This window comes from Engystomops pustulosus, chromosome 6, assembly GCF_040894005.1.
Source record: "Engystomops pustulosus chromosome 6, aEngPut4.maternal, whole genome shotgun sequence".
Lineage (NCBI taxonomy): Eukaryota > Metazoa > Chordata > Amphibia > Anura > Leptodactylidae > Engystomops > Engystomops pustulosus.
This window is the reverse complement of record NC_092416.1, coordinates 45924372-45938241: the sequence shown is the minus strand read 5'-3', so window position 1 is coordinate 45938241 and position 13870 is coordinate 45924372. Positions and strand designations below refer to the sequence as shown.

Here is a 13870-nt window from a genome sequence, read left to right as displayed (position 1 = left end):
CTTTAATCTCCAAAAATGCATAATATCACAGACAGAAGAGTCATCAAAGAGGCGTGAATAGAATACTACAAAATTTTTGGTCATCAGCACATTCTGGGAAAAAAAAATAATTAATTGTGCTCAGTTCTCAGAGACCTTGTACACAGACATTGTTTATACTAATTTGCTAAGAAGAAGAAGATAAGTGGACTCCAGAATCATAATATAATGTAGCATCAAGGACAGACTGGCTTCTCATTAATTGTCAAAGGGTATTAGCTGAGAGGCGAGCAAACAGGTTACATAAAATGAAGTGAAATCATGACATTAACTTGACAATGGTCAGGGAACATGGCCGCTGTATCTAAGATGGCGGACAGTAGTCAAGATGGCGTCCGAAACCAGTGCAATCTCCTTAACAATGGCCATGGTGTGGCACCGATCCGTGCCGTACACTGCAAAAAGATAGAGCATGCTCTATCTTTTTGGGAGTGTGCGGCCGTGTGCCGCTGTTTTCTATGGAGGGAGGAGGGGTCATACCGCGTGTGAATGTACCCTTACAGTATTTTTTGTTCCTTTTGACATCAGTTTTAACCTTATTGCACTTTTTTGAGCGTAAAAAATCTCAACATTAAGGAAACATTTTGTCAGAAATATTTTGTGCCGTATCGGTAATGTCTGATTCTTTGTTTTTAAAGATGATCAGGAATCATAACTTCAACCAAAGCAAGTAATAATTCTGCCTTGCCCTGGCAAGTGAATGAAAAATCTGAAAATTTGCTCAGTAATTCTGAACATTGCTTGGGATAAAACTAATACAGTGTCTGCTTGTTAAAAGGCCCTGTTCGGGTGAGTTGACGCTAAACCACCTACAGGTCCCTATGGACTGGTGGTTTAGGGTCCCAAATCGCCCTTTGAGGTTTTTTTTTATGTGGGCGCATTAAAGCATACACTCCTCGTTCCGTTCGGCGCCTGTGCGTTGTGGAGAGTGAAGTACCAGTGTGGGATCTTCAGATGTTATTTACACCTCCATTGACTTGACATTGACTCCCGATCCCTGTAGGAGTGTCCAATGAGAGGTGAAGCTAGAGATTATCTGTAACCCTGCGGCTACTAACAACACAATGGGGCACATTTACTTACCCGGTCCATTCGCGATCCAGCGGCGCGTTCTCTGCGCTGGATTCGGGTCCGGCCGGGATTTATTAAGGCAGGTCCTCCAACGTCCACCAGGTGGCGCTGCTGCACTGAAGTTCTCCGGAACGCACTGAAATACACCGAGCCGGGCTGAGTGAAGGTAAGTGCAAGCTCCGCGACACATTTTTTTGTATAAATGCAGCGTTTTTCCGAACCCGTCGGGTTTTCGTTCGCCCACGCCCCCGATTTCCGTCGTGTGCATGCCAGTGCCGATACGCCACAATCCGATCGCGTGCGCCAAAATCCCCGGGCAATTCAGGGGAAATCGGCGCAAATTGGAAATATTCGGGTAACACGTCGGGAAAACGCGAATCGGGCCCTTAGTAAATGACCCCCAATGTATGGTTCCACAGCTCTCCAGGGCCAATATATTACATTGTTTGCAGCTTTGTGTGGTCAAAACTGCTGTTAGACTCCCTTCATGATGCATACCTGCTGTATGCTTTATCGTTTCCAGATCCTGCTTTGTTACATATATGGTTCTTGTAGTAATTGATTTGTTTTAGGTTTGCTACTTATTTTAGTTGTTAGTATTGAACTGAAGAGCTGACTTTTCAATTCCAAGATAGATGAAGTAACTTTCTTTTTTTATTTTAACTAAACGAATTTGATTCTATACATGAATTGCAGTTTATATAATTGTCTATATGCTATATTTTAGAACATAAGGGTGATTGTCGTATAAATAGTCACAACTTGCATATGCCAGCTAAAAACTCCTCTAGTTTCTTAAAGTAAACTAAGTATTTATATATTTTCAATAAAACTTCTGTTCCATAGTGATGGACATGTTAATCAGAGGTTCTCAACCTGTTGGTCGCACCTCCTTTGGGGTGTCGAATGGCCCTTTGACAGGGGACCTCAAGCCCATCGGAAATATGTGTTTTTCAATGGTCTTAGGAACCAAGATGCCACAGGGCAGAGTGCAGGATCCCAGCTCCCACATTCTCTCTCCATCTATTACACAGACAGCGAGTGCATGGTCTGATGTGGTGCAGGTGATGTGCGATGTCATCACGCTTTGCCTGCATCGCATCTCCAAGATAGCATTGGCAAGAGCAGAGAAAAGATGTATAGAGGAAGAAGCTAATTGTGTTGTTATGCTACAGGGGACATTCCTGTGACTGCTGGCTACTGAAGGGGATTCCTGTGACTACTGGGACAATCACTTTGAATAATGGCTTCAGGAGTCATTCCTGTGACTGCTGGCTACTGTGGGCATCTGCAGTGACTGCTGGCCACTGGAGGAGGGTTATCTGCAGCGACTGCTGGCCACTGGGGGAGGGTTATCTGCAGCGACTGCTGGCCACTGGGGGAGGGTTATCTGCAGCGACTGCTGGCCACTGGGGGAGGGTCATCTGCAGCGACTGCTGGCCACTGGGGGAGGGTCATCTGCAGCGACTGCTGGCCACTGGGGGGGTCATCTGCAGCGACTGCTGGCCACTGGGGGGGTCATCTGCAGCGACTGCTGGCCACTGGGGGGGTCATCTGCAGCGACTGCTGGCCACTGGGGGGGTCATCTGCAGCGACTGCTGGTCACTGGGGGGGGTCATCTGCAGCGACTGCTGGTCACTGGGGGGGGTCATCTGCAGCGACTGCTGGCCACTGGGGGGGTCATCTGCAGCGACTTCTGGCCACTGGGGGGGTCATCTGCAGCGACTGCTGGCCACTGGGGGGGGGGGGTCATCTGCAGCGACTGCTGGCCACTGGGGGGGGGGGTCATCTGCAGCGACTGCTGGCCACTGGGGGGGGGGGTCATCTGCAGCGACTGCTGGCCACTGGGGGGGCGGTCATCTGCAGCGACTGCTGGCCACTGGGGGGGGGGGTCATCTGCAGCGACTGCTGGCTACTGGGGGTCATCTGCAGCGACTGCTGGCCACTGAGGGGGTCATCTGCAGCGACTTCTGACCACTGGGGTGGGGTAGGTATCTGCAGCGACTTCTGACCACTGGGGTGGGGTAGGTATCTGCAGCGACTTCTGACCACTGGGGGGGGGCATCTGAAGTGACTGCTGGCCACTGGGGGGGGGGGCATCTGAAGTGACTGCTGGCTACTGGGGGGGGGGGGCACGTATCTGCAGCGACTTCTGACCACTGGGGTGGGGTAGGTATCTGCAGCGACTTCTGACCACTGGGGGGGGGGGGCATCTGAAGTGACTGCTGGCCACTGGGGGGGGGGGGCATCTGAAGTGACTGCTGGCTACTGGGGGGGGGCACGTATCTGCAGCGACTTCTGACCACTGGGGCGGGGTAGGTATCTGCAGCGACTTCTGACCACTGGGGGGGGGGCATCTGCAGTGACTAGTGGCCACTGGCGGGGGGGCATCTGCAGTGACTGCTGGCTACTGGGGGGGGGGCATCTGCAGTGACTGCTGGCTACTGGGGGGGGCATCTGCAGCGACTTCTGACCACTGGGGGGGGCATCTGCAGTGACTGGTGGCCACTGGGGGGGCATCTGCAGTGACTGCTGGCTACTGGGGGGGGGGCATCTGCAGTGACTGCTGGCCCCAGGGGGGGGGGGGCATCTGCAGTGACTGCTGGCCACTGGGGGGGGGGCATCTGCAGTGACTGCTGGCCACTGGGGGGGGGCATCTGCAGTGACTGCTGGCCACTGGGGGGGGCATCTGCAGTGACTGCTGGCCACTAGAGGGGGGGGCATCTGCAGTGACTGCTGGCCACTAGAGGGGGGGGCATCTGCAGTGACTGCTGGCCACTGGGGGGGGGCATCTGCAGCGACTGCTGGCCACTGTGGGGGGGCATCTGCAGCGACTGCTGGCCACTGGGGGGGGGGCATCTGCAGTGACTTCTGACCACTGGGGGGGGGGGGCATCTGAAGTGACTGCTGGCCACTGGGGGGGGGGGCATCTGAAGTGACTGCTGGCTACTGGGGGGGGGCACGTATCTGCAGCGACTTCTGACCACTGGGGCGGGGTAGGTATCTGCAGCGACTTCTGACCACTGGGGGGGGGGGGGCATCTGCAGTGACTAGTGGCCACTGGCGGGGGGGGCATCTGCAGTGACTGCTGGCTACTGGGGGGGGGGCATCTGCAGTGACTGCTGGCTACTGGGGGGGGCATCTGCAGCGACTTCTGACCACTGGGGGGGGGCATCTGCAGTGACTGGTGGCCACTGGGGGGGCATCTGCAGTGACTGGTGGCTACTGGGGGGGGGCATCTGCAGTGACTGCTGGCCACTGGGGGGGGGGGGCATCTGCAGTGACTGCTGGCCACTGGGGGGGGGGATCTGCAGTGACTGCTGGCCACTGGGGGGGGGGGGATCTACAGTGACTGCTGGCCACTGGGGGGGGGCATCTGCAGTGACTGCTGGCCACTAGGGGGGGGGGCATCTGCAGTGACTACTGGCCACTGGCATCACTGTTATTTTTGGCTACTGAACACATCTTTGTGACTGCTGACTACTGTGGGCATTTTTGTGGCTACTGGGGGCGACACTGTGACTGCTGGCTACTGGGGGGGATTGCTGTCACTGTAGAAATGATTCATAACATAGCAAATTACAGTTAAGAAGTCGCCAAAAAAAATAATTTTATGGTTGGGGGTCACCACAACATGAGGAACTCTGTAAAAGGGTCATGGCATTAGGAAGTTTGAGAACCACTGTGTAAATGTTCTTTTCCAATCAAAGCAATCTGTAAACATTTCTAGTTGTGGATCGCTGTCAGTTCATACATGATAATATATAGTGGCTAAAGTGTTAATATTCTGTCTATACTGCACCGTTTAAGGTGGTATTGCATGGGTTATTACCGCTTCTCTGAGTATGCAAAAAGCATTCTGTATATAGGCACTGATAGAAGTGTAACTTACAGTAGCTGCAGAAGTCAGGGATCCCTCTACCACAACAAACTGCAGCAACACTTAAGGTGGCTCCATCACATGTGTCCTTACTGTAGCTACACAGATTTTTGAGGAACCACTGCGACCTCTATACACACACACATAATATATATATATATATATATATGGTAATACAACCACATCTATATTGGTTATACACAGTAACGGTACAGATATAAGCAGAGTCAGCGTTAAAGCTCAGCATTCAGCATCAGATCAGATATTTAAGGTAGCACGGCCAAGTCCAAAGGCACAGCATGCAGCAGCTGTGATGTAACATCACGGCATGCCCTGCTATTGGCTGCCTCATCTCCATGCCCTCTTCCCATTTGATAAATGAGATGTTTCAGTGACATTTCGAGGCTATAACGAGCACAATAACCGGAATCCCCATCCTGTTATTTCTAAACCGGTTGCAGTAGATATTTAGGGTGGAGCGTCCTTAAGAACATCCAGGCACCTGGTTGGTTCAGATTTGCGTCAGTTTCAGCCCATGACAATTTAGTATTCTAGAGAGGTGTTTTTTTTTTTTTTTTTTTCAGGATAATGACAAAGAACCGGTTTGCTCCCGGCCCTGGCATCCAAAGTTAAGCAGCCTGATCTGTTGACAGAGGCATTATCGCTCCCCCTCTGTGTGCTGGGTAATGAGCTGGCCAGCATGAGTGCAGGGTATCCAGGCATCTTCCCAGCATAAGATCTGCACCTACAGCCATATGTCTGTGAGTATATAAAGCCACATCCTTAGCCGCTGGCAGCAGGGGAGGGCAAGCGAATAATGTTTGTTTCCTGTCTCTTCCCTATGGACAAAGCTGGGGGGGGGGGGTGTTATTAGCTGCCATCTGCATGTTACAACTACATTAATATTCAGGGTGTTGCTGCCCATCTAGGTATAATGACGGAGAATAGTGAATATTTGCTTTGATTTGCATTGATTGCATGTAATGATATCTGGCCTTTACCTCTGTTAGGTGTACATGGACAGGCTACAATATGGAATTAACCCAAGAGGCATCAGTGTATTTGCACAAGGTATGATTGTGTACGAGGGCCCAGCAACATTGGACTTGTAATAGGACTGCAGCTCCTTAAGTACTGCAGTGACAGCCAAGACAAGGACTGCAATGGAGCAGAGTGTACAAGACAATCCAATCCTGTTATATGCGGACAATCTCTACATTGTAGCTATGTATATTGTCATTTAGGATTGATACATTTTGTACTCGATTTTGTTACATTGTATCCTTCTGGCCATAAAGCTGTTTACGTATTTAGATGTGTCCATTCCATCAGGGGTTACATAGATATTACCTGATATTTCATCGACCTAGCAGTATGAATGTTGCACAGCAGAAAGGGTTAAATGACATGACGGTCTATGGACTGCCAGAGTGCCAGAAAGGACAATTGCCTTTCAGATTGCTGAAGTTTAGATAATAGAGGCTATAGTGGGAGGTCACTATATGGCGCTGCAGTAACTTTCCATCCCAGTAAGTTGAATGGATATGATGATTTAGTGATGTCTTGAAGCTTTTTTTAGTTTTGCAAATGGTTCAGCGGTCTACGTGATGCATATTATAATTTTACCATTCACTTTTTGTTTTTATAAAACCAAGACCTCAAGGCAGTATGATATTCAGCGGTCACTAACCTCACCTCACCTAACTAAATAACCAAGTTTGCATTAATCAATAGGACAAGATAACACAAGAAAAACTTTGTAAAATGTTATCAAAAACAAAAAAAGTGCTCCTTGCTCCACTTACTCCGGCTTTTAAAAAGGAGCAATGAGCCTATATTTAAGGAATGTATAACCCCATAGGTTATAAAATGATATCACTGCATCACTCCCCATCATACACTTTGCGTCTGAGCAGTTTACGGAGAAACATTCACTAGGGCAGAACTTGTATAAACTCTGATATTAGTTTGCTCGGTACCCTTACACCATTGTGGGCCCAAATCCATGGTCTATGACAGACTTTTTCCTCCCTGTTCTTGACCTACTTCTGGATAGAGGTGACCATTTTGTGTGTACTTGCGTATTGATGACCGTATTGACTAGGATTTTGGACAATGAGCATCAGAGGACTTTTCTTCGTGAGGGTCATTTTGGATGTTCTTCAACATCCAATGAGTCTCCAAAAACCAAAGTTTCAATCACTGGAGCTGAGGTGGCTATATCGAAATGGGCTGATAGTGATGCGGGAATGCTGCCGCTCCACACATTCTGTGGAGGTGTGGGAGAATGTGTGGAGGCCTTACTTGGCAATCTCTCCATAAGGAGAACTCTTACCTTCTGACCCTAGCTTCCATAGACATTTCTTGTAATCATTAGGGGTCCCAGTGATCAGACCACCATAAAACCTACCAATTTTTGCCTTCTGTGGATAATGGGATAATTTTTTTTTTTAAAAGGGCACAGTCATATGCATTATAGCTTCTACAGACCTGCATTAATGTAGAAATTCCCGCAAAATAACCTACATCTTTTGAATGATGCAATTTTTGCTTCAAATAAGACAGGTACGAAATCTTCTGTCCGTGATTCCAGCTTACAACAGAGGGCCCAAATATGACTTCAAGTGAGGAGAGCAGTGTTATCTCCTCCTGTCATGTTGATAATAAAGATTTTTCTGCCATTTCCTACATAACGCTGCATGTAAAGTCAATGTTCTTTAGCTTTAGGACACATGGAGGCGAGTGTCGTTTCCATTGCTATGTTAGAGCAGCTGTTGGCCTTTTGCTTTCTTGCTCCTGGTGTTCAGGCCTTGTTAAGTGCCAAGCAATGCCGAGGATGACAGCTGGTCAATAATATATGATTCATTCCGCCTACATTGTTATATTCATGGATTTATCTCATTGCCATGCTATACAGTGCTGATTACATATAGTCATGAGAAAAAGACAGTACATCCTCTTTGACTGCTATGGTGATATATATATGAAAGAGAGAGATAGATAGAAAGATAGATAGATATCTATATCTATAGATAGAGATATAGATATTCCTTAGTAGGTCTTAAAATACACCCTCATATGAACAACAAGAGATCAGAAATGATATTGTATCATTTATTAAACAAAAACCTACAGAAGCAGCATGTGAAAATTAAATATACAATTACTTTATTAATTGTTGATCAGCAAGTGTGACCACCTCTACAAAAGCATAAGTTTGGGCAGTTTTCCGGTCTGAAGTATTCAGGAGTGTGTAAACACAATGTCAAGGTGGAAAGAAATCGTAAATGATCTTTGGAAAGCAGTTTTTCTGCTTATCATTTATTGTACCATGAATAACATTTGTTCACTAGTGTAGAACATTTGAGACAGCTGGCAATTCTTCCAGGAGTGGACAGCCCAACTAATGTACCTCAAGGACAGACCATGAAATGGTCCAAGTTAGTACAAGAAACCCAGAGGGAAAACTCTCAAACTCTACAGGCCTCAGTTTGCATGTCAAAATTTTCTTACTTAAGTTTGCAAACTAAACACAAGACTGTCTGAAAATATACAGTTTATAGGTGAGACCAAAGTGGAAATGTTTGGCCGCAATAAGCAAGACCATATGACCGAAACCAAACAACTGACTGTAAAGCATAATGATAATTAGGTGATGATTTGGGCTTGTTTTGTAGCCAAAAGACCTATGAAGAGGACCTCTTCACAGAGCTGCCATCAGAGGGGTGAAATCCCACCAGCTTTTAGTTTTGGAAGCAGAACGAAAACATGCATCGCACTTGGACTTGGTCTGTGGGGTGGGGAGCTGGGGGAGCACTGTAATTATTGGCTACTGTGGGGCCCCTGTTACTTATTGGCTACTGTGGGGGCCCTGTGCAGGTGCGGAACTAGGAGAGGCTGGACCTTATAGCAGACTTTTTCATGTATATATATATATATATATATATACATATTTTTACAAACACAGTCATGCACTCATATATACACACACATATACTAATGTACACACACATACGCCACATAAGTCTTCTAACCGTAGGGCAGTAGTTGCGAACCCATGGCATGGGTGCCAGAGGCGGCACTCCGAGCCCTTTCTGTGGGCACCCAGGCAAAGAATTTTCCTGCAGTTCCAAGCAACTTGGAAGCAAAGATGCTGCTTTCAGTTATATTTAAAAGTGATACTTACTTGGCTATTTGGGACTGTAGGAAGAGGGAGAATGTGTAGAAAGGGCCTAATTATGTTTGGAGGACCTCCTGCTGGCCCCATGATTCTCTTTGTACTGAGGGACACTGGAAAGAAGCTAAAATGATGCAAATTTTCACTCCTTCAACAATTTTAAATCATACTGGCCTCCTGTGGACACCAGCATAGTAGAAAGAACAGGCAGCAATAAGTTACTGTTTTAATTTTTGGTTGGCACCTCGCGATAAATGAGGGTTTGAGGTTGCAGTTTGGGCACTCAGCCGCTAAAAGGTTCGCCATCTCTGCCCTAGGGGGGTGTCAGAGGCCACAGATACAACTTCATGCAGCACACATGGAGGAAGTAGACATCAGGAAGTAGAGATGAGAGATTCCTGCTGCAACCTCCCCCAACATTTCTTATCTTGGCTGTCGGCTCAGCTGTGTACTGTGGAAGATGTACACTGTTATATACGTGTGCAGCATAAAATGTATATAATAGTGCACCTGCTCCATTCTTTATTGCAGCAGGTCATGTGGCCAGGCCCCATGACACTGTGGGCCCTGTAGCAGCTGCTAAGGCTGCTACCGGTGTCGTTATGCCCCTGGCACTGTAACTATATTGGCTGCTCTTAGGAAATTGTAACTATAAAGACAACTGTGGGGCTGTTGTGACTAAATTGGCTACTGTGAGGGGAACCTTTACTATATTGGCTACTGTGGGGGTGCTGTGACTATATTTGCTTTTGTGGGGGCCATGATTGTACCTGTTGTGGACTTATTCTGGAGCTACATGGTCTTATATGTCAGATTAAGCCAACATCGGACTCTGTGATAATCATGTGCAGAATAGGGCTGTCTGTGTGTCCTAGTTCTAGTGCTGTTTCTATTTATTAACCTTGGGTCTGGTGTCTTGGTTCCAGTGCTGTTTATATTTAGTTACCTTGGTTTCGGTAACACATCTATGTGAAAAGCTATTAAAACCGTAATCTTCTTATACTCTTCTCCTCTAGTGCTCCCGTTCTCCCTTTGTGGGCCCTCATTGCCAGCTTGTGTTGATTTACAGAGGGTGCTAGTGCCGCCCCGATCACTGGTGTGCGTCTTTTTAAAATGGGACGGCACCAATGGTCTTTGTAATACAAAAACAGAAAAAAACAAGAAACACTGTGGGACAACTGGAGCACCTGAGGAGGTGAGTTATAGTAGTTTATTGTATTTTGAGACAATAGCCCCCCCCCCCCCCCATGCCGTGTATGATTTTTTTTTTTTTAATTTCCGTACAATGTTCACTTTCCAAATGTTCACTTTTCTCATCATGTACCATTCCCATACTTATCCAAACAAAATCACCTGAAGGTAATGAAGCCAGCTCAACCACTCGGACGTATTCCCAAACCTACAGATCCACTTGTTCACTCTGGTGCACAAGATCAGTGTTGGACTGGGTTTCCTTAGGCCCACCAGAAAAAAATAAATCTGGTGGCCCACTCTTCATTATCCCCTAGGAAATATACTGTAGCAGCCTTCTAATTGTGTTGTTTTCTGATGGACCTCTGGGTTCAGTATTGAGTTGAGAGAGGGCCCACCGGAGGATCCCCTGGTACTCTGGTGGGCCAGTCCGACACTGCACAAGATATTCAGACCTTATGAGTAAGACACTAGGTGTCGAAACAGGTTACCCTGACTTTTTTCCTTGGGTTGCATGTAACATCTGCGTTGGAAAGATCCCCAAAGTTGTCCATGAGTGGCGATTTTCCTCTCTTCATGCCCAGCCTAAGCCTCCGCCTTGCTATCTCTATTCACTTTTTAATTATGATCTAATACTAAGAAATATTTTTAACATTCTGGAACGCTCCATATTTCATTCTGCTTTGCCTCATTATGTGCCGCTAATAAGGAGAAACTCCAAGCATCTGAGCTCCCAGATACTCGCACAGCAAGAAGATGCTTCTCTGTGAGCGCTTGCCAATGAATATGTTCCCTGGTAATGGGGAATCCCCTCTGTTTCTCTCCTCTGGGTGTACGTGTTATTATAGCCTGATTTATCTGACGGGTAAAGCAAGTTTATTCAGAGTACAGTACAGGAAAGTAGGGAGAAGTTTGTCCACTATCCCCGTATGTGGCCACAAAGTATCCTAACTAATATTAAATCACTTTTGTGTTACTATTTTGTATTATAACGGATAAGAAATTTGCAAAATAATTTTCAGTATTTTTTTTTTTGTAGAGAATCAATTACTTTTTACATGTGGTACTAGAACCAAGCTTCTTGGGGAATGGAGGATGTATCCTTCTGCCTGCTTTCAATCTGCAGTTGCAGGACCTTTGGAGGATTTTCAAAGGTCCAGAATTGCCTCTTGTGTACATGTGTTGAGAGCATGAACAGATGTAAGAGGATTTCATGAGTGAAGGTCCTTTTTGGTATAACATTTGGTGGGTGGTTTTGTTGGCCTTTTGCAGTCCATTTTTTTAACAATAAATGCAATCCTTTTTAACCCCTTAAGGACGCAGGGTTTTTTTGCTCATTTCTCGCTCTCCACCTTCAAAAATCCATAACTTTTTCATTTTTACGTGTACAGACCTGTGTGAGGGCTTATTTTGTGCGCAACAAATTTTACTTTCCCGTAATGTTATTTATTTTAACATGCCGTGTTAACATGCCTGAAAAAAAATTCCAAATGTGGAAAAATTCAAATGGAGACCCGAGGCTACCATGGCAACCGATCGCCCGCGTCTTTTAAATGCCGCCGGAGACTTTGCCGGCGGCAATGAAAGGGTTAATAGCCGCGATCGGTGCAAGCACCAACCGCAGTTATTAGCGGTGGGGGTTTGCTGCAATATGCAACAACCTCCACCCTTGTATGAAGAGGACTCAGCCCGTGAGCCCTCTTCATACATTCCCTATAGCGTTAGCGTTAAGGGGTTAAAGGACATCTATCACCAGATTAAGGATTGTAAACCAAACATACAGACATACTGGTCTGTGCCTCCTCTCCCCTGGGGCTCATTTGCATAATTTTAAATGTCCTTTTTTTCAAATGCTTTTCTATGGAAATGCATGAGATCAGTAACTAGAACCCAGTCGGGCTCATTTACTAATGAGGACCTCACTTTTGTCGGACATCCCGACGATTTCCATTTTGCACCGCTGGGACAGGGATCTAAAAGGGGTTTTTGTCCACGCGACCAGATTTTGGCGCAATCGCGGCGGCTTTCATGTGACAGAAATCGGGGCGGGCCGGATTCGGACAAGCCACGGAATTTAACTTCAAATCACGGCACAGTCCATTCCGGATGGACAATACACTTTCGGGAACTCTGAGGGACCAGGTAAGTAAATGTACCCCAGTGTCAATATAAGATACTGGGTGTTGGTTACCGATTGCCTTCATTTCCATAGAAACGCATAAGCGATTAGGCAGTGGCACGCTCCCATGTGCTTTGATATAATTTCTAAACGGAAAGCGCTACATATGACAATGCCCTACATTATGAGACAACCTCTAATATGACCTTAGTGGGAAAATTGCTGGGCCCAATTAAAGGACAATTCAAATATAGAAAGATGCAGAAGAACAGGCACTACCCAAGTCTATCCATACTGTGAAAATAGTGTGAATAGCACGGGACGGTACCTTCTCCAATCGCTGGTGTAATGGGATCTATTGTGGTGCTCTGTTCCCAATAGAATAGAAGCTAGTAGTGGAAAGTCCAAGAACAGAACGGCACTCACTTTTCTCAATCCATGATTCCTTTATTCAAGCGTTAAAACATAAGACATCTGAGGACGCCGGGGTCCACAAGGTAACAGCCTGTTTCTTGCTTATAGCGCTTTGTCAAACCTCCTCGTCATATCCAGGACTCCACCCTTATAAAAGCCAAGGGGGAGGTGCCTGTATCATGGCGAGCGGTAAAAGTTCCATTCATTAGTGCACAATACAAAAAAAATATATAAAAAAATTTAAAATATATATATATTTTTTTATCCTGAATTCCTAACATCCACCTTTCTATCACTAAAAACAATGTAAACTACAGTGCAATGAGTAGGTAAGCATCAGACATAATTTTCACAGAAATACGCTCAAGTCATTTTTATCATTGAGTCCGCTAGGACCCATAGCCCTGTCTTCATAATCCATCTTGCTTCTTCTCTTAGCAATTCCCTCTGGCGGTCCCCTCCCTTTGGGTTATTCCTCACATGAAATTTGCAGGAATTGTACAAAGAACATGCATTACCACCATGGGATGCAATGACATGCTGAATCAATCTTGGGGAACCTTTTAGGGTCGTAATAGAGTTGCAATGCTCCCGGAATACAAACAGGTTACGTATGGTTTTACCAATATAAAAATGTTTGCACGGGCAAAAAAGTACATATACAACAAATGACGATCTACAGTTTATGAAATCATGTACTTCATGTGTAACACCACCTATTTGTAGAAAATTACTGGTTAGCATTTGATTGCAAAAATTACAATGTCCACATCTAAAGTTGCATGTATCTAGCCATGTTCCCATAGGTGTACTGAAGCGACTATCAACCAATAGACTTCTAAGGGTTTTACTTCTTCTAAAGGCTATTATTGGTTTTTGAACCGCTAGTTCTTTTAATTGTGGATCCTATTTAAGAATACCCTAGTTTCTGTTTATGGCCGAGCGGATCTCCGCTTCGAAAGTATTATACTAGAAGGAA

General features: G+C 46.1%; 1 protein-coding gene across 5 annotated transcripts in view; it reads left to right on the top strand.

The window, feature by feature from the left end:
- KLHL17 (kelch like family member 17) overlaps nt 1-13870 on the top strand; it is a 67764-nt gene that overhangs the window by 9942 nt on the left and 43952 nt on the right. The window contains exons 1-3 of one of the 5 annotated variants that reach the window (XM_072155917.1): nt 5377-5495; nt 5575-5751; nt 6001-6061. The exons of 2 other annotated variants lie outside the window; for them this stretch is intronic. In XM_072155917.1, coding sequence (XP_072012018.1) covers nt 6023-6061 — 39 coding nt within the window. In that variant the 5' untranslated portion in view covers nt 5377-5495; nt 5575-5751; nt 6001-6022. Of the gene's footprint in view, nt 1-5376; nt 5496-5574; nt 5752-6000; nt 6062-13870 lie in introns of those variants that run through there. 2 more of the 5 variants (XM_072155916.1, XM_072155918.1) reach the window with 2 other exon arrangements.